We start from the raw sequence: 18,690 nt of genomic DNA, 5'->3' as shown, positions 1-18,690 counted from the left end.
GTATGTGTATGTGGCCCGGTATGTATCGGATTGAACTCGTATCTGATTCATGGGTTTATATTCTTTCGACACCACCAGCTCCGTTTGACGCCACCCGACAATGACACCGACAGTGTCGATGTCGATGTCGATGTCATTGTTAATCGTCTTGCCAAAAGTCCCTCCATCGCCCCTAGGAGACGGGGTCCAAATTACAGCAGCTCAGAAGAGACTGGCTGACTGCTGACTGACTGACTGATTGGCTGACTAGCCGATTATATGCTCTTGTCGACGTAGGCCACGGGACCGACATAGACGTGTCGCGCCCGCACGACATAGTACGCAAAAGCCGCGAGCACGACACCCCCGTAAACGGCACACGCCCAATTCATAGCCACGGGCGGCGGGTTCGGCATGGGCGGGAAAAAGGCAAAGACATAGACGATGGCACAAAACGCCAGTGCCGCCAAATTGACGCCCAGGCCGAACTTTCCCAGCGAGAACTTGGAGGGGAGGAGCGGCAGGCCGCGGATGCGCCGCCACGTGATACTCCCTATGGAGGTCATGTAGCTGGTCAGGAGGGCGACGGTGCCGATGGACATGATGATGTTGAACGCGATGGAGGAGCCGATGTTGATGCAGTGGAAGATGCACGAGCAGACGGCCGACACGATGATGGCGTTGACTGGCACGTCGTAGCCCGGCGGCACGTGGGACACCCAGCGGTGGAAGGGCACGCCCTTGTCGCGCGCAAAGGAGAAGAGTTGGCGCGACGAGCCCGCCATCGTGGTGAGGTTGGCACAGACGTTCAGCACGATCAGGATCGACGTCAGGCCCACGGCGCCGCCGTTGGATTCCGTGGCTGTGGCGAAGACTTGAATGACCGGGTAGCCTGTCGGAGTGGCGAGGTCTTGCTCGAGGTCGCCGAGTGTGTACAGGAAGGTGCTGGGGCAGAGAGACTTAGCACGGCACACTCGTGTAGCTCGCTTGTCCAACAAACCTCGGAGCAAGAGGGATCCAGGGGGGTGGGGGGAATCTTACACCAGCATGACGAATCCGAGGAGCCCGTTCACAGCAATCGTCCAGATCATGGCCCTGGGCAGGATTTTCGACGCGCTCTTCAGCTCTTCGGCCATGTGCGCGGCGGCGTCGCCTCCGACCATGGAGCCCACGTTGGTGATGATCCCGATGAGACAGGCCACTCCGACTGGGAATGGTTAGTCAGTCTACGCCTGTTTGTCTCCTGGGGGCGGGTGAGGCTAAAACTTACTGCTGCCCCAGCCATTGCCGTCGGTGAATGACGTCCACACTTGAGAGCTGGGTGTTCGCGGAGCCATGACCCAGAGAGGGATCAAGATCGCCACGAACCCGGCGATGTGAAGGACGAGGATGATTCCCTCGACCAGTGGCAGATGGTTCGCCAGGAAGATGTTGAACAGCGCCACGCAGAGGGTGATGGCCATTGCGATCAGGGTTCCGTGCCATCGCTCGAAGTGGTATGTGTCGGGGTTGTTTAGTATGATGACGCCCTGAATCATGGTCCCAGCAACGAACGCCCCGATGGTGGTTCCGATCTGGTAGCCGAGGATACCGAACCAGCCGATGAAGTAGGACAGCAATTTCTGGACATTGGGAGGAGCAAACTCAGAGACCCAGTGGTATTGGCCGCCTGTTCGCGCACAATGGTCAGTGTTTACGTCTTCCTTCGGGAGGCTCTGGAGCATTGTTCTGCGCAGCCGTTCGTACCTGACGTGGGAGCCATGGAAGCCATCTCGGCCATGGAAAGACTGATGAGGATGAACCCAATATATGTGGCGATGAAGGTCCAGATGAGTCCTCCGGGCCCGCCATTGCCCAATCCAAAAGCTACGGTTGCCAGGACTGCCTCCCAGGTGCCCATGATGATGAGGGCAAAGCCGAAGATTGACACGAAGCCAAAGTTGCGCTGTCCAAAGGGTCAACAATCCATAATTCCCACCGATCGCATGGGGGCAGACTGACCTTGAAGAGCTGTTCTTTGCCCAACCGCGCCATGGCATTCCGGTCTGCCACGGTTCCGGTCTTCTCGCCCAGCACGACTCCATCATCGTTGACGTCTTCGGCCGGGTCAATACGATATGAGAGTGACTTGTCCATATCGCAATGCTGTCCCACGAAATGCTGAGGAACAAGAAATCGAAGAGAAAAGAAGTCCCTGAGCGAAAGGCGCGGTAGCTCCGTAAGAGCTCTTCTGCAGGACCCTTTCCCCAGTCAAGTCGCCTTCGAATCTCTGCCCGACACTCGAAAGAGGCTCGGTACTTCGACTATTGGGCAGACAAAGCACATACCAAGCCTCTTTGGCACTTCAGAAAGATGCGGGTTTGCACTGGCGGACGAGCTTTCAAGCGAAGGGGATACGAGCACTTGGCTTCTGAACTGTCTCATCGAGGAGCAAAGCCGAGCTTCCACGCGGTGATGTTGGAACGTGGTGGTCGTGTCTTCGCATGTCTGATCGAAGCACAGGATCCACTGATTGGTTCGTCCGGTCAGGATATCAGTATCCCAGACACTTGTGCCAACGCACTTGTCGAAGCCACGGACGCATCCACCATCAAGAGCCCCGGTGATCTTGAGAGCACTGTACCCACCTTCCATCCTTGCCGTTGGTTGGAAGAGAGACGAACTCCACCCGTCCCTCCGTATTGATATGAGTGTCCGGGTTTGTGAGGTAGCGACTCTAGCTGGATTTGTGCATTGACCCACGAGGAGTAGCGCATGCATGACTCGTGTGAGCTACAGGTTTGTGGACAAGCTATCTTGATCCTTTCGTCGAAGACTCTCATTTCCACGAGGGCGTTTGAAGCAAGAAGGCCGCATGCAGGGGCTGGTCCACCGGCGTTGCGATAGAAGAGACGGCCCCTCCCCCTCCCGAACAGAGCAGCTCGGATTGTCGATCTACGGAGCACACCTCCAGCAGGGGGAATCTCCACAGTAGCGCAAACGCCACCGCGCAGGTCTTTGCCGCCGTGGAAACAGAGAGTCTGAGACTCGCTGCAAAGACTGTAATGTACGAGATACCCCTTCGCGGTCCATGAAAGTAATCTCCGCGGCTCAGAATGACTCTGAAGGCAGGATGCGCGGATGGTAAGCACAGTGTGTATGTGCCAGAAGCAGCAGGACCAGCATAGCGATGCTTGTCCTTCTGCAGCAGAAGTTCATCCTCACATCGGTGGGAAGCTTCAAATGCCATTGCGATTGCCTTTTCAAATACGTGGAAAATCGCACGAGCTTCACGGGGAAACTCGCGTCGACCCGGCCTTGGATGTGAGAAATGGCGTCCGCGGCACTTGCGGCCCCGGCGAGTTGGGCGAATAAGCGGCCATCCAGGGTCCCTCGTAGTGGACAAGTCGGCCAGGATCATCAAGCTGCCGTCCCGTGGTGGGTGTGGGTGGATTTACCGGGGCGAGGGCAAGTGGGCTTCCTGCGGGAGGGCGTGTGCTGGACTGTACCTTATCTGCATGCCATTCCTTGTGTGATACGGGGATCAAGCACGCAAAGCATGCCAATGACACCCACATTGACAGTCCACGCCTGCCGCATGTGCTCACATGCCGCAACCCGAACTGGAGAGACGGGATCAGGGCCATTCCGACGCAATCTCAGGACCAGACAAGGTACTGGTTACATCGGCAGAGGCAGCCCCCGGACCGCTGAGGCGCCATGCCCAAATAACTAGCCCAGCGCCTCGCCCGAAGCGGTGCTCATGCCAATGGTCGTCACTCGTCCAACAAACAGAGCGCGCAGGGTCTTTGGCCAATCGTCGCCTGTTGCGTACCTGTCACCAAGAGCTGTCTTGAGTCTTGACAGCGTGTATCTTCGATGGCGTGGCTTTATCAGAGCCATCAGCCCAGCGGAGCAGCCGTGAAGCATCCAGAGCCTCGTGCTGCGAGGGTGTGAAGCAAGGGGGAGCGCCGTAGTTTCGATCCCCAGGCCCAAAGTCTCAGGTCGAAAAGGTGTGCTGGATCGCTTAGGACAAGAGCAAGTTCGCCAAGTCGTTTTGCGACAAGGTCAGAAGGTGATGGGCACAGTACGTGAACTGATCTCCTGCGCTAGCGCTGCGTCCAGCCTTGCAAAGTCTCCGGTGGTTGAAGATTCAGAGTCCGGGGCCGAAGACAGGCTACAGCTGCCTGCTTACTGGTGATCCGGCGAGAGGTTGCTGGTCGCTGGTCGCAGGCCACTGCCCACATATAGCACAACAAGGTCCGTCCAGGAAGGCGGTCTTGTCTCGATGACCTCCAGAATCACCCGCCACCATGAGTACCGCACCGGACGGGCCTCCGCCGCCCACCTTGGGCCCGCGGCCCTACCATTACACGGCTGATGATCACCGGGGAGTCGTTCTGACCATCAGCATTCTGTTTGTCGTGTATTCGCTCCTGGTGCTGGCGATGCGGTTGGCGAGCAAATACAGAAACATGGGCGTTGAAGACTGGCTCGCCGTGGCTGCAACGGTTCGTTCAGACGCTCGAAGCCCTACATGGGACGCCCTCGCTCATGCTTGACAGACCCTCGCGCTCCCACACTTCATCGCCATCATGATAGCGACCGTCGACGGTGGATTTGGCTCTTCCTATACCCTACTGTCTGGTCAGGATACGCACATGGTTGCACGGGTAGGTCTCTGAAACACCCAGTCGCAGCATCCACACTGACTTGAGAATGGCATCTTAGTCACTTCGAGCCGGTGACGTGTTCTTCCTGCTCGCCCTCTTCGTGGGCAAATGTTCGGCCATCTGGCTCTGCAGGCGTCTCTTCGCCCTGGGACAACATCGCAACCTTTTGTTCTGCGAAGTCACCATGGCCTTGTGCGCGCTCTGGTGCGTCGGGTCCATTATCGCAGTCACCACGGGATGTACGTCCACCGAAGTCATTCGAGCAGTCCAGGGGAGGTGCTCGGGACTGGTAAGTACTATGCCATGGTATCAAGTCAGGCGACACCAACACCAGCGCTGACCGGATGACAATTGCAGGTCACTCGCTGGATTGTGATCGGCCTGTTCGATGCTCTGCTGGAATTCCTCATCCTGGGTCTCTCCATCATCGTCATCTTCCCACTCCACATGAGCGTGCAACGCAAAGTGCAAGCGTCTCTATGCTTTTTCCTCCGACTCCCGTAAGGACGAACCAAGCCCCAACATTTTCCAGTTCCCATGCTAATTCATTGCCCCATCTCTAGGATCATTATCCTCATCTGCCTACAGATCAAATATGTCGCCGACTTCGACACCGCGTCTAACGCCGGCATCGCACTGACTCGCCCGATCCTGCTGCGCCAGTCCGAGGTGCTCTACTCGCTCCTGTCCGCGGCCATCCCGGCCTTGAATCAGTATCTCCGCAAATTCGACACCACGCAAGCCACCGTGTTCGGGTACAATGCCAACACTCACGGTTCCACCGGCCGTTCGAGCGCGTACCAGATGGACTCGCTGGACCCCGGGCAGAGGAGCAAGAATGGCAACAGCAACACCAACACGAAAAACTACTCCCAAGCCGGCACCGACGAGGCGACCGATGACGACCAAGGAATGGGAAAGAGCACGGGCATCAATTTCGTTCCGGCCAACCACGCGCAGTACCATGCCAGCGTGGAGGGGCCGCAGAGCGAAGGATTCGCCAATGATGGCCGGTCGCACGCCTCGCACGAGGAAGGGTCCCTGGGCCGACATAATAGTGACGAGTTCATCATCCGCAAGGACGTCGAGTATACGGTCCGTCATGAAGATCGTTGATATCAAGCGGCAGAGGCAGCGACTGTGCGTGCAGTGTGTCGTGTGCAGCGTGTGTGTGTCGACATCCGTGATATTCGAAGAAGCCTGGGGAAGGTCGCCCTTGCGACTGGTGCTCTCGCCATGAGAGGTATATACCGTGTATATAACATAACATAGTACGGACTCACTGTTGTCTGGTTACGAAGCTGGAGTGGCCAACATGGCTGTCTGGACAACTAAGATGGAACATTACATTCGCGCCGAACATTCCACGTCTTATTACTCCGTAGCACTCCTACTGTACTGTAGTTTGCTGGGTTCGAGGAAAACAGCGTATCCCGGTGTCTGAACACAGACGAACAGAGGCAGTCCGAGTGAGTCCTTGCAAAAGTACTCCGTATTATGTATTAGGTTCTCGGTCCTTGTTCTCGCGGATTACATAGCTTTCGTCTTTAACTACGGTAGTTAGCTGCCTCCGCTCTATGTATCTACTATACTGTACAGTAGCTAGCCCCGTTTACGTGGGGTCGTGGCTGCCGCCGCCCAAGAGGCTAGCCATGAACTAACGACTGTGTACGTACTCTGATGCTCCATGTGTACACAGTAGTACAGTACTCCGTACCCTAGCTTGCTCGCTCGGTAGTTGGAAAGTATAATTGACACCTTGACTAGTCGTGGGGACTGGGCATGTCGACATGGGAGCAGGGAGCAACGAGCCTCCCGCCCACCTACAGTGTAATTACCTACCCCACCCCCTCCCCCTTTGCGCACAGCCGCATAGCACAAATTACAATACGAGTACTTCCTGCTCATGGTGCTCCGTATTTGTTTCCCAATTCTAGATTCATACTGTAACTCTTCAATGATCAGATCTCACATACTTGTCCTAAACGAATATTTCCTATTTAATATCTAGTTAGTAATCTAGATCTAGTATCACGCGTCGAGCCCTCCAACCTGGAATCAACCTATCATGCCCGTCCGACTCGCCACGGCAAGGGACATCCCCATCATGGCGTCCGTGCTCGCCGCGGCGTTCGGCCCTGACAAACTATTCCGCGTGCTCTTCCCTTTCCAGCAGGAGCATCCTGAGGACTTTGAACGCGCGCTGCGCGAAAGTCTCTGGCTCTCCTGGTACGACTTTCGGAAAGTGCTGATGGTGTCGTACTCGTCTGAGGACGCTCCAGGCCAGGAGGACGGGAGCGGGACTTTGCTGGCTTCGTCGACGGAGGAGAAGAAGACGCCATCACCGCCATTATTACGCTCGCCGCCCGGTCGGGAGGACCGCGATGAGACCATTACGGGCATGGCGGAGTGGGAACGGGCTGTCCACGGGAGAGCAGGGGCATGCCACGTGAACGGCTTCCTGGGGTGGTGGGATCCGCGTAAGTCCAGGTCTGAGGGACCACCTGTGGCCATCGAGATCCTAGAGCCCGCTCATTCATAAGATACTAACGTCCTCGCCCTCCAGGCCGGCTGATGAAACCTCTTCTCTCGGTGCTCTATCGCGTACGGAGGTTTTTCGTCCCCAACAAGGCGGCGAGGAGACCGACAAAGGCAGACCCCCAGGAGCTGACGTACTGGATGTTGGGACCTATGATCTTCCGCTTTGGAAGGCAGTTCATGGCGGGCGCGCATCGGGAGAGGCATTGGTCGCTTGAGATCCTTGGTGTGGATCCCCGGTACCAGGGACGGGGGCACGGTCGGGAACTGGTGGAGCAAGGGCTTGAGATGGCGAGGTTGGACCCTGAGGGAGATTTGCCCGGTTGTGTGATGGCCGCGGATGGGAAGGAGGGATTCTACCAGAAGTGTGGCTTCAAGGAACTTGTTGGGTATCTGTGTGACGCGGAGGATGATGCTGGCGGTGAGAACCCGTTTCGGAGGAATGGCGTTGGAGGCGGTGCCGTGTTATGGACGAGGTAGCCGCAGCCGTAGTCAGGGGATAGGCCAGAAGGTAGACGCAGTACCACGACGCGGATCAACGGGTAGATAGTAAAGAGGTCTTGTTTGACCGTCGAGAAGGTGGGTCATGGCGTCCACAATGCCCGTACGGCGCCCTGCTGGATCGTAAGCGCGTCGCCTCGAGTCAGAAATTACAACTCCTCAGAATTCGCTGGGTCTGTAGTGCCCTCCACCAGGAACATGGTTTCATGTTCGGCCGATGAATGTAGTCGTCTGTGTTAGCTGTGAATAGCAAGTTCTGCCGAGGAGATATGGGTCGAGCATGCAAGCTTAGAGTGGCGGTCTGACTGGCAACGTCTTCTGAACAACGACTCACCATAAGCCATAGTCGAAGCAGTGCCGCCTGAGTAGTAAGTTAGCCACTCACGAAGAATGTGAACACTGCTGGTCACATAAGCAGATAGACGTAATAGAATCGACCCTCGTAGGACCAGTCACGGAATAGCGGTTTGCTGTGATCAATGTGTTTCCGCAGAGTTCCCTGCCCACGGCAAGGTAAATGTTCCTTAATGTTTCTGGAGCTGAGGAGAATCACATATAGTACCAACCGCAACAGATGAGACCGAAATGAGAGCAGTGGAATTGAACGCTTGTGGTAGTCGTGCACATGTTGTTGACCATTGCCCAGTGTTCACAAGGGACGAAGCACATCGCCTTGATCGCACTCAAATAAGCCAGAAGAAAGGAAAAATCAATCAAGAAGCCGCACAGTAACAGACTCTGATCGGCAACAGCAAGCCCTTGAGCGCAGTTCGGATGTCACGCCCAGTTGCTGGCACTTGTGCCCTTCGGTGTACAGAGTACGAGTACGAGTCCCGCCCTGTGTTGTACGAGATAATACCCGAGCAGTGGTGCATGTGGGGTTAAGAGGGGCACTGGCACGTGACTGGGTACGGACGAGCGCGGAGCATTGGGATACCAATCTCAACAGCACAATCTGTTGAATGCTCCGCCGCAGTCGACTGTGCACGTGGCAGCTGCTTCAATGACGTGGGTTATGTTCGCGATCTCCGCCTGCATCTTTTGCCTGCGCGGGCATCAGTTTCACAATTCTGGTTTGCGACTTGCATTGCTCTTTCTCTTTCCTGTCAGTAGACACTAGATCCCAGTTTTGCACACAATAGACGGATATCTACCAAAGTACTCTTCCTAGATTTCATCTAGACGTCTCAGTGAAGTCACAACCACCTGGAATATTCGAGAACCGGTAAATCATTATTTGACGATCCGCTCAGTCACTTCTTGCGTGACACTTCAGTTGCAGAGTGAGAAGCAGAAGACAGACACACGCGAAAATGTCGGCCGCAGTTGACGACGATGCCCTTGACCCCAGCCTCCAGAATCTCATCGATCAGAAATCCCTACGATGGATATTCGTGGGCGGGAAAGGCGGTGTTGGCAAGACCACGACGTCTTGTTCATTGGCAATACAGATGGCGAAGGCGAGGAAATCGGTGTTGCTGATCTCAACCGATCCAGCTCACAATCTGAGTGATGCATTCAGTCAGAAGTTTGGCAAAGACGCAAGATTGGTCGAAGGCTTCACAAACCTCAGTGCAATGGAGATCGACCCCAACGGCTCTATCAACGATCTGATCAGTGGTGCGGGAGACGAGGCACAAGATGCTATGGCGGGTCTAGGCGGGATGGGTAACATGATGCAAGATCTGGCGTTCAGCGTATGTGGTCCCTTCTTTCACAATGGCACCGGCTAATCGAGACCAGATTCCTGGCGTCGACGAGGCCATGTCTTTTGCCGAAGTTCTCAAACAGGTCAAGTCTCTGTCATACGAGGTCATCATCTTCGACACTGCTCCTACCGGCCACACCCTCCGCTTCCTCCAGTTTCCTACCGTCCTCGAGAAGGCTCTGGCCAAAATCTCTCAGCTCTCAGCTCAATTTGGCCCAATGCTACAGTCAGTGATTGGAGCAAGAGGGGGGCTTCCCGGCGGAGCAAGTCTTGAGGAACTGACACAAAAGCTCGAGTCTCTCCGAGAAACCATTGCGGAAGTTAATGGCCAGTTCAAGAACCCCGACATGACCACATTCGTCTGTGTTTGCATTGCCGAGTTCTTGTCGCTGTACGAAACAGAGAGAATGATCCAAGAGCTGGCAAGCTATCAAATCGACACACACTGTATCGTCGTCAACCAACTGCTCTTTCCAGAGTCAGGCAACGAGTGCAAGCAGTGTAATTCGAGGAGGAAAATGCAGAAGAAATACCTTGATCAGATCGAAGAGCTGTACGACGAGTTCAACGTGGTCAAGATGCCTCTGCTCACCGATGAGGTCCGTGGCGTGGAGAAGCTCAAGAGGTAAGCCTCGCTCGTCTATGCAAAGATGCCATAAGCTCAGCCACTAACGAGATCAAACAGTTTTTCGGAAATGCTGATTCATCCATATCAGCCGCCGTCATAAATCAAACTCTGGTGTACCTGGCCAGACCAGCACTGCCAATACAGGCACAGCCGTGCATTCTTCGTTTTGCCAAGGGACATAGCAGCATCATGAGCCCCTGCGCAGCGCAGTGATACACAAGCAAATTCTTAAACCCGCTGATACATCTCGTTCTCTAAGCATTGAAACACGACTTGGTCGGTAGATGATTCCCTTTCCGGCGCCTCTAAAGACAAGTCCAAGGGGCCGGGAGCATCGATGCGATGGAGCCAAGCGGGAAAGCAGCAATCGCCATGCCCCGATCTGCAAGCCTCCTCGTCTTGCGCCTGACGTACTCTGCATGCTTTGGCCTTGCAGTTATGCAGAAACCTAGGTGGGCACATTTGTCAAATGTTAGGCAATGATGCCACATGCCATTGGGCCCCGAGAGCGGCGGTTTGTTTGGGGGCCCGTCGTGGCTTGTCCGCCGCCGCTCTCATTCGCCCCGGAGTGGTCTTACTCATCGCTTCAGGGGGACCACGAGGTTATCCTCGGCTGGACTGCAGCATGATCCTCGCCGGCTTTCGCTTTCCGGACGTCGACATGGGGTGGTTATGGCTTCCTGGTCGCTGAGCGGGTCTTGTCGACTACGAAGAGAAGCTGCACTAACCCAGTAGATTCCACGTCTATCCAATCACCGCCACCTGCGGCCCCGTTTTGAACATTACTGCGGCCTGTATCGACCACAATGGGACATGGCCCAACCAGCCTTGTTCATATTTTCCAGACTTCAGCTGTGTAGGTAACAGCGATCTCGACTCGTAGTTTCAATATCCAGCTCACGGTCGCTTGCCTCACTTTAAAATGGTCGCAACTAACGCCTCGACAACGGATGGGTTTTGGGCAGGAAAGACTCGGCCGTACCTTATGAAGTATGCGACATTTTACCAGCCTCATGACCCTGTTGGCTTCTTGAGTTACCGTCAACTCGGTATCATGCCTACCGAGGTGCACTCTTATTCCAGAATGTGTCGACTTGTGGTTCGACGATAAACCTGCTATTTCGAATGAAGCATATGTACTTTTGATGTTGATGGGACTTATAACCACATCTCTCCCCTATGCAGAATGTCTGACCTTCAGCGGGTGGCAACCTCGACATTGCAAATCACAGAGCTGTACCATCAACTCGTGGTGAAAGCAGACGACCCCAGCTTTACTCCACCCAGAAGAGCTCACAGTCTGGGGTGCAGGGCGGACCTTGCTATCCTTGATCAACCAAAGGCTGTCATGGCGGACCAGGACCCGGGAGAGCAGCCACCGGACCAACGCCCTCCAGCGTACAGTGGACCTTTCCTCTTCGTGAACAAGAACGCATCGAATCTCAGGTCCAGGCAGAGAGAAGAAGTCTTTGCTGTCCGAAGCCATGCGATGCAGATCGCCAGAAGGTCAAGAAAGCCCCCAGCGCAGTCTGACTCGCAGTCGAAAGAACACGAAAAGCAGGCTCAAGCGGACGTACAGATTTCAGACGCTTTACCTCCGCCGGCTGCCGTAGGAAGTCCAGCAGCAGAGACCATTCCATCGATTCAGGATATTTTGGAGCATCAAGCCAAGGGCGTCCGTCAATACCAGCAAAAACAAGAATCGATTCAGCCTCGCCAGCAATCCGGCACGCGGCGCTTATCGGCCAGTGGCCGTGTTCTGTCCATACCTGCCGGCTCACCTTTCTCCTCAATGACGATGTCCAGTTTCCTTCCGGCTGACCACGCAGCAGCCCTGGGGAAGAACCCCATCTCTGCCTCGCCCGCAAGCATGAGTCCTGGAGGCCTGGACTCAAGTGGTGGACTGCCTTCCGATACCTTTTTCAACACAGTCCTGCAGTTTTGGCGATTGAACTATATGGCCAATTTCTGGCCTGCGCATGTCTATTTGGATCCTTCGCACCAAGCAGTCCAATCCACTGATGGCTGGATCCGCAACATGGTTATCAACAACCCAGCCATGATGCACGGCCTGTTCTCAGGCGCTCTGAGTTACATAACGAACTATCTGCCTCCAACCGAGAACACGCCCATGCTTTGGGCCAGGGCCATTCACCATTATGGCAAATGCCTCGAGGAGACTCGCACACAGCTGGCTCGACCTGGAATCGGCACTGAACAGGCGCTGAGCCTCGTTCACGGGATGACCACTTTCAGTTTCCATTGCCAGGATCTGGAGAGCTGTCAGGTCCACCGTACGGCATCGATGCGTCTGCTTCAGAACCTGGAGGGAGGTCTCGAGTCGGTCAACCCGGTCTTGAAGTGTCTGTTGATCCTCTCCGAGTCGCTCATCGCGAGCCACGTTCCCATACGGCCAGCCATGGACGTTGAAGCTTGGGCACCCAAGCCTTGGGCCCAAGAACACACTTTGAGATCGTTCGACGGAATTTTCAACTTTGATGCTCGATCTTCCCAACAGACCGATATTGCGGTCTTCCTTCTCGGCAGCGATGACGAGGCGACTGGCCACTCGGAGGACATCCTGGAGCTCATCAACTGGCATCGAGAAGCACTGGCAGCTAATGAGCTCGCCTTCAGACTCGCACATCATCCTCGAGCAGCTTCTCCAGATGTCGTAGCATCTGTGGTCGAAGACGGGCGGAAGCAGGCTGATCCGATATATACTTGGCTTTCACTCCGTCAATATGCTTTGAGCTGTCTATCTTCCGAGATATTTGTGGATCTTCTGGAAGTTGAGGACCAGGATCACTCACTGCCGTCGCAGCTGCATCGGGCTTACCACGCCTGCGTCCTACTCGCGAGCACCTATCTAACACAGTTCGTCCTACGACGCGATATGGATACCCCGTGTATGGCGTACACCCCATTCCATCATTTGCGCACACAACTGGAGTTGCTGTTAGCGCTCATGAGCCAGTTCCGGGGATCACCGGCCACTCGTTTCGGGCAAAGTATGGCAGGAAGACGACCCATCAACCCCATCCCGACGGATGGTCTTCTGTTCTCCTTCTTCGCGGGCGCCCTCTTTGAGGAGTCTGATGGGCCCAGCCGAGTACGAGCCGCGCATCACGTCGCACGAGCAGGCGTCATCGCCTCGCCGGTGACTGAACACCCGGGTGAACTCATCAACGAGCGCTGGTTCACCGTGCATTTCGCCATGGTGCTGGCAAAATTGAATATTGAATCGTGGCAAGACGCTCAAAGGGTTTTGAAACGATTCGTGTACGCGGAGAGAGTCCTCGATACGTTGTTGGACGTCCTCGTTGCCAGAAAGCTGGAGTTTCTTGCTGCGCTGGTCACAAGGGGGCCGAGTGATATCCCTGCAGGTGGTGCTGGGCGCTTTGGGGCCCAAGGGAACTCAGATCTAGCGAGGGACAGTGCGGGTTCTTCCTTTCGACCACCTGGTACCTCTCGTCCATCCGCATTGCAGGTCCCAGCACATCATGGACAACATTTGCGACACTTCAGCATGTCCGTGCCCATATCATTGCCGGGGGTAGTCCCATCACTGGACCCGGATGAGGCACCGAGTACGTTGCCCTTGCTTCCACCAACGCACGTATCGTACTCGGGAGCAGTGCCCCCGGCCACTGCGAATTGGTGGCAAGATATTGGATATGGATTAGGTAACGAAGATGATTTCTCCATGGATATAGACATGCATCCGGGTACGGAGGCTGGATTGGACATTTTGAGAGACCTGCAGATGCCAGACGAAGATGTGGGGGTTCACGAGGAGTCGTAGGATCGACGTGGCGTCGAGAGAGGTCAGGGTGGGAAGGAGTCAAGGAGCGGTCGCCTGAGGATGGGAAGGCCAAGATAGAGGGTATTGAAACGTCGACGAGTTTGGGCTTCCTCCCGTTTGGCTGCCATTGTCCTTGGGTCGAGGGGGAGTCTGGCGGTAGACCACCCAGTGGAGGCGGCTGTCGCCCATTGATAGGATTAGATCGTGCTCCGGAACCAAACTTTGGTGCGGTACGGAGTACAGTAGCTAATCCCTTAACAGTGGGCACAGATTTCTGCCTCAGGTCCGCTTACGAGTAATACATACTGCCTGGACTGCGCCCCGCGCCGTTGGGGGTCCGCGCCGTTGGGGGTCCGTGCCGTTCCGCATGCCAATCCCCCCGCCGCTACGCCGCAATATCAGTTTTCTCCATGATAGCCTACGAATTGAGGAGGATTGAGTGAATCCAACATGATTTGTCTCGAATTAAGCGCAAATGCCCGCTGACGCGGATCAGGTAACGAGTCGAGGAAGCCATTACTGTGTACTTGCCAGCGGCCTGCTTCTGTCCGGCACTGCACCCTGCCTCAGACCTGAATGCTCTTTGGGGAGAGTCGACCGTGAGACACACCACAGGCTCATTGGACCAAGGTGCATGGCGCTAGGCATTGTTCTCTCACATGGAGGTCGCTGTCTTCATGGTCGGTTGCCTTTCAGCAATGCAGCTCATGGTCAGCCTCAATTTCCACTCCTCGCCGCCGCGACCTCGGTCTTCTTCGCAATTCATGCTCTTTGGCTGATTGTCTGCCATGGACTTCAGTAAAGGGTTCCGTCATCCATTCTCACCCGTCCGCTTCGAGTGGGATGATCATTTCTCCGAGCGTCAGGTCACATCCTATGTTGCGGAAGACATCAGACTGGAGCTTGAACCTACAGAGACGATTACAACCGCGTTCCTCGATGTCCGCTCCAGGCCTCTGGACCCGGTCGATTTCAACTTCAAAAGACTGGCGGACTTCCTGGACACGAGTGACATTCGAAACTTGAGAAATCCGAATGTTCCCGCCCAAGGTGTTCTGGCACTCCTCGACGACCGCCGGGACCCGTGCGGTCTAGATGAAGGACAACCTGGCCAACCACCCACCAGCAACGGGCAGACACGAAATTGGGTCTCGGAACAGTACACGCGCTTTCCGACCCCGGGCGTGGACAGCTACCGTCGGGCGTTGGATGAGCGCGGCTTGCACGATAGGCTGCGCATCAATGTAAGAATAACGATGGGTTATGTCGTGGTTATCTTACTAACACGCATGAGAGGTCGGAGAGTCGAGCCGAGCGACGCGTACTGTAAGTGCGCGACGGCCCAAATTTCGAGTATTGCCTAAGCCGGGGTAGGCTGGTCACTAATCTGACACCGTTGTGTGCTCTCGTCCTGTGTGCCAATGTTGCGTATCGCTTTCTGGCGTGCTTTCGAGCTTATCTCCAGAGATACATCCTGAATCAGGTCCACGTTAGAGTGACTCTGGTCTGTGACTTTTCGTTCTCCGGTCTCTGTTTCCGTGTGAGAATGCTCACACGCCGCTGCTCAGAATAAAAGCCCACGAGACTTCACCATGGAGTTCCATTTACCTTACTGCGCGCTACGCAGAGCAGATGCCTCGTTCGATCCCCGAAACTTTGATCCGCGAGGACTCCGCCGCGCATACCCCATGCTTCCAAACTACAAACAGCCGCAGGATCAGCTGTATTACTATGACGCGCAGATCTCCGTGCTCGTCACCGGAGTGGACGAGTGGTACTGGACCGCATATTGCTGTGTCGACACCTTTTCGAAAGAACCCGAGAAGGTCGAAACTTACATGCGCCACAAAAGCGACGGGCCAAGTGCAGGGGGGGGCGCCGAACATTATCCATTGTGGAACCCGCGCGAGTATTTCCTTCTCGTGCTCTCTCGGCGTTGCACACAGGTTGCTCGTGAGTGGGAAGCCGTCATCAATGACCTGATCGCGCGCCTGGACACTTATGTGACTTTCCCCTTCCCCCAGCAAGGCCATGCAGAGTCACAGACTGATTTGAGCCCGCAAACCAGGAGACCGCCTATTACAAGTCCATGGCTGGAGATGGAAATGATTTCTTCGACGATGCCCAGCTTGGGCGTACCAAATCGTACACAAACGCCGTGTATATCATGAGAAAGTTCAACGATACCCTCAGCCTCAGTCTGGACACGTTTCAAGATTTCCAGCAAGGCGAACTGTTGTACTTCGACACGGGGAACAAACAGCACGACGAGGCGTGGAAGCGGTACTTTGACACCATCTACGAAGACCTCGCCAGCATGCGCTACCTCCAGAGAGTCTTGCTCCAGAAGATTCAGACCTTTGATCGTATGAAAGACGATGTGTGTACTTGAATGTCCACGTTGTACCGACGAACCTCTTACCGATGTGCCGCAGTTGGTGAACTCTTCTGCTTTGAACGAAAGCCGCTATTCTACCAAGCAAGGAGACGATATCGGGGTCCTTACCAATATGACGGTGGTAAGACAATTAGCCACATGCTCGAAAACGAGCCCCGCTGCGGAATGGCACTGACAGACCAGGCATATCTTCCATTCAGTCTTGCAACTGTGAGGCCAGCACAGACCAAAGTGAAGCGACTTCCGAAGGCTGACTGACTGCGGGTAGGGTCTGTTCAGCATGACGAACGATAGCATCGGCGCAACGAGGTGGCTGCTATGGGCGCTAACATTGCTTGTGTTGGGACTGCCCACCTTCTACGTCGCCTTCAAAGAGAAGATCCAGGCCTTCGCACATATTTGGAAAAGGAAAAGAGGTTGATGTATAAACACCTATATATCTTGATACAGATTCAATCAAGCATCGGTCAGGCACATAACACACTCATTTGACGGGTCAAAATGAAGTAATTTATGCTAGGACACCCAAAGCCGGTGGTCACCTCAACGCCCATACTCGGTTCTACATCGAGAACACCTTTTCTGTCGACAGCTGAGGCAATGCGTGTGGGTCCTAGCCGGTTGTGGACCATATCCGCAGCAACACTGGGAGATTACTGAGTACATAATAGTACGAATGTCGGATATGCATCGCAGGGGGTTACCACTTACACAGTACCACACCTCAAACCTTGGCCCTAGCATCAAAGGCACAGGAGACAAGCGCGACGGGATCAGGCCGGAAGCCGAGCGCGTGACGCAGCGCGCACACCGTGTCCATCCGCACGATCTGCACGGGGGAGAAATGATTCGGGCGTCCGTTTTGTTGTCGCGGCCTTCGCAGACCTCGTTGCACTAGTGACATGCATCAGTCAGGCGCATCACATCGCGCCCAAAGAATGAAAGATGAATGATGGCAGATGGCAGATGGCACGGATGCGATCAAAGATGAACATATTTAAAAAATAATGAACATCAAACATACGCAAGTCCAGTAATAATACACAATCTTCCGAGGCGGGACGGAAGGCGTCCGGAGGACCGATGAGTTCTTATCCCTGGTGAGGTACGGCTGAACCATGACTGGGCGCACACGGTACACCGTGCAGGTTGTAAGCTGTAAGCTGTGAGCTGTGAGCTGTGAGCTGTAAGTTTGTAAACTGGACTCCGTTCCGAGGTCGAAGTTCAGCGTTTAAACCACCAAGAAGACCACACACACACACACGCACACACACACACACACACACACACACGGGTATTGCCGAGAGAAAGCAATCAAAGTATCAAAGTACTCGAGTACGGAGTAGTGGGGATTCAACGACGTACAGCGTAATGTATGTAGAATTAGGCGCCGCCGCCGGTGTAAGGAAATGATATATTTATGTAGGTAGGGATGCTCTTACAAGATGATTCTGGAGTTGTTGATGATGTATCCTTCACGTCCTCGAACAATCGCTGATGGCTGGCTGAGATTTATGTATGAGAAGCGAAAAGTGCCCAACACATCGCCCGCGCAGTAGAGTACTTTACTCGTACGGAGCACTCGAGGGAATCCTCTCCGCAGCGTGGGTGCACAAGTACCTAGGTACCTAGCTACACGGCACGAGTACGGATGGCTGGAGGGCTCGAGGTACGTTCCCTAGGTACCTGGACCTAGTACTCCGTACGGAGTACTACTGTGTACTCCGTACAAGTGTACAAACGCATCACGTGAGAGGTGTACGGGTGGGGTCACACTAACCCCGCTGCAGGTAGCTCGTACCTCGTACCTCGTGATTAACGCGCCCTTTGCGGCCCGTCACCCCGTGCAGCTTTCGGCGAGCCTTTCACGTGCCAACTTTACCTATTAGCGCCTATCGGGTGGCTACCACCTAGGGGGTGACAGAATTACCCGGCCACCCAACCCGATTTTAGGTGTATTCTGAGGTATATCTCTAATACACTATGTAGATTAACATCATTTTTTAATAATTTTACTATATATAGATTGCCTAGGCTTTAGCGACTATACTAGTAAAGAGAAGTAAAGTAATTCAGTGTAGTTACTATAAGATACTAATAAGAAACACTGATGAAGCAGTAATTTCTATCGGCGAGAGGGGGAATTTGTTAGTAAGCCGGCTGACTTTCCTGGTGAGGGTGGCGGGGTAATTCTGACACCCCCTGGGTGGCTACCAGCACTGGCGATTGATTAGTCATCGCAACAACAGCCTCCCGAACAGCATGCACGGTGTTGACGGTGGCATGTGGATGCATGGTCTCATACAGCCGGCAACGCTGTTGCAACTAACTTGCACAGTAACACTGAGTACCGCATAAGTATTTGTCAATGTTGTTGAAGCAGCCGTGGAGAGATATGGGTCCCGCGCAAGACAGCATATGCAGAGACTTGCTCTACCAAAGGCCAGTTGGGAAAGCTGCCCTGTGCTCGAGCACCCAAGC

At 54.7% G+C, this 18,690-nt stretch overlaps 6 protein-coding genes across 6 annotated transcripts; 5 read left to right on the top strand and 1 right to left on the bottom strand.

Annotated features, from left to right (window-relative positions):
- Positions 1-254: 254 nt before the first annotated feature.
- Positions 255-2,115, bottom strand: G647_01838 (uncharacterized protein; the record flags this gene model as incomplete). The annotated part of the gene is made up of 5 exons (XM_008725237.1): positions 255-924; positions 1,021-1,186; positions 1,250-1,648; positions 1,726-1,924; positions 1,981-2,115. The coding sequence occupies 5 exons, from the start codon at positions 2,113-2,115 to the stop codon at positions 255-257; spliced, it is 1,569 nt and encodes a 522-aa protein (XP_008723459.1).
- Positions 2,116-4,271: 2,156 nt separating this feature from the next.
- On the top strand, positions 4,272-5,747 carry G647_01837 (uncharacterized protein; the record flags this gene model as incomplete). Its single annotated transcript, XM_008725236.1, has 5 exons — positions 4,272-4,469; positions 4,524-4,631; positions 4,690-4,920; positions 4,989-5,131; positions 5,195-5,747. 5 exons carry the CDS (start codon positions 4,272-4,274, stop codon positions 5,745-5,747), a joined length of 1,233 nt encoding a protein of 410 aa, XP_008723458.1.
- Positions 5,748-6,699: 952 nt separating this feature from the next.
- G647_01836 (uncharacterized protein) lies at positions 6,700-7,649 on the top strand (the record flags this gene model as incomplete). The annotated part of the gene is made up of 2 exons (XM_008725235.1): positions 6,700-7,111; positions 7,198-7,649. 2 exons carry the CDS (start codon positions 6,700-6,702, stop codon positions 7,647-7,649), a joined length of 864 nt encoding a protein of 287 aa, XP_008723457.1.
- A 1,334-nt stretch (positions 7,650-8,983) lies between these two features.
- G647_01835 (ATPase get3) lies at positions 8,984-10,106 on the top strand (the record flags this gene model as incomplete). Its single annotated transcript, XM_008725234.1, has 3 exons — positions 8,984-9,367; positions 9,414-10,003; positions 10,064-10,106. The coding sequence occupies 3 exons, from the start codon at positions 8,984-8,986 to the stop codon at positions 10,104-10,106; spliced, it is 1,017 nt and encodes a 338-aa protein (XP_008723456.1).
- A 1,086-nt stretch (positions 10,107-11,192) lies between these two features.
- G647_01834 (uncharacterized protein) lies at positions 11,193-13,811 on the top strand (the record flags this gene model as incomplete). The annotated part of the gene is made up of 1 exon (XM_008725233.1): positions 11,193-13,811. One exon carries the CDS (start codon positions 11,193-11,195, stop codon positions 13,809-13,811), a length of 2,619 nt encoding a protein of 872 aa, XP_008723455.1.
- Positions 13,812-14,599: 788 nt separating this feature from the next.
- G647_01833 (uncharacterized protein) lies at positions 14,600-16,203 on the top strand (the record flags this gene model as incomplete). The annotated part of the gene is made up of 3 exons (XM_008725232.1): positions 14,600-15,055; positions 15,380-15,814; positions 15,880-16,203. 3 exons carry the CDS (start codon positions 14,600-14,602, stop codon positions 16,201-16,203), a joined length of 1,215 nt encoding a protein of 404 aa, XP_008723454.1.
- Between the last annotated feature and the right edge of the window lie 2,487 nt (positions 16,204-18,690).

This window comes from Cladophialophora carrionii, assembly GCF_000365165.1.
Source record: "Cladophialophora carrionii CBS 160.54 unplaced genomic scaffold supercont1.1, whole genome shotgun sequence".
NCBI lineage: Eukaryota > Fungi > Ascomycota > Eurotiomycetes > Chaetothyriales > Herpotrichiellaceae > Cladophialophora > Cladophialophora carrionii.
The sequence above is the reverse complement of the archived record's forward strand: the minus strand, read 5'-3'. Positions and strand labels throughout refer to the sequence as shown.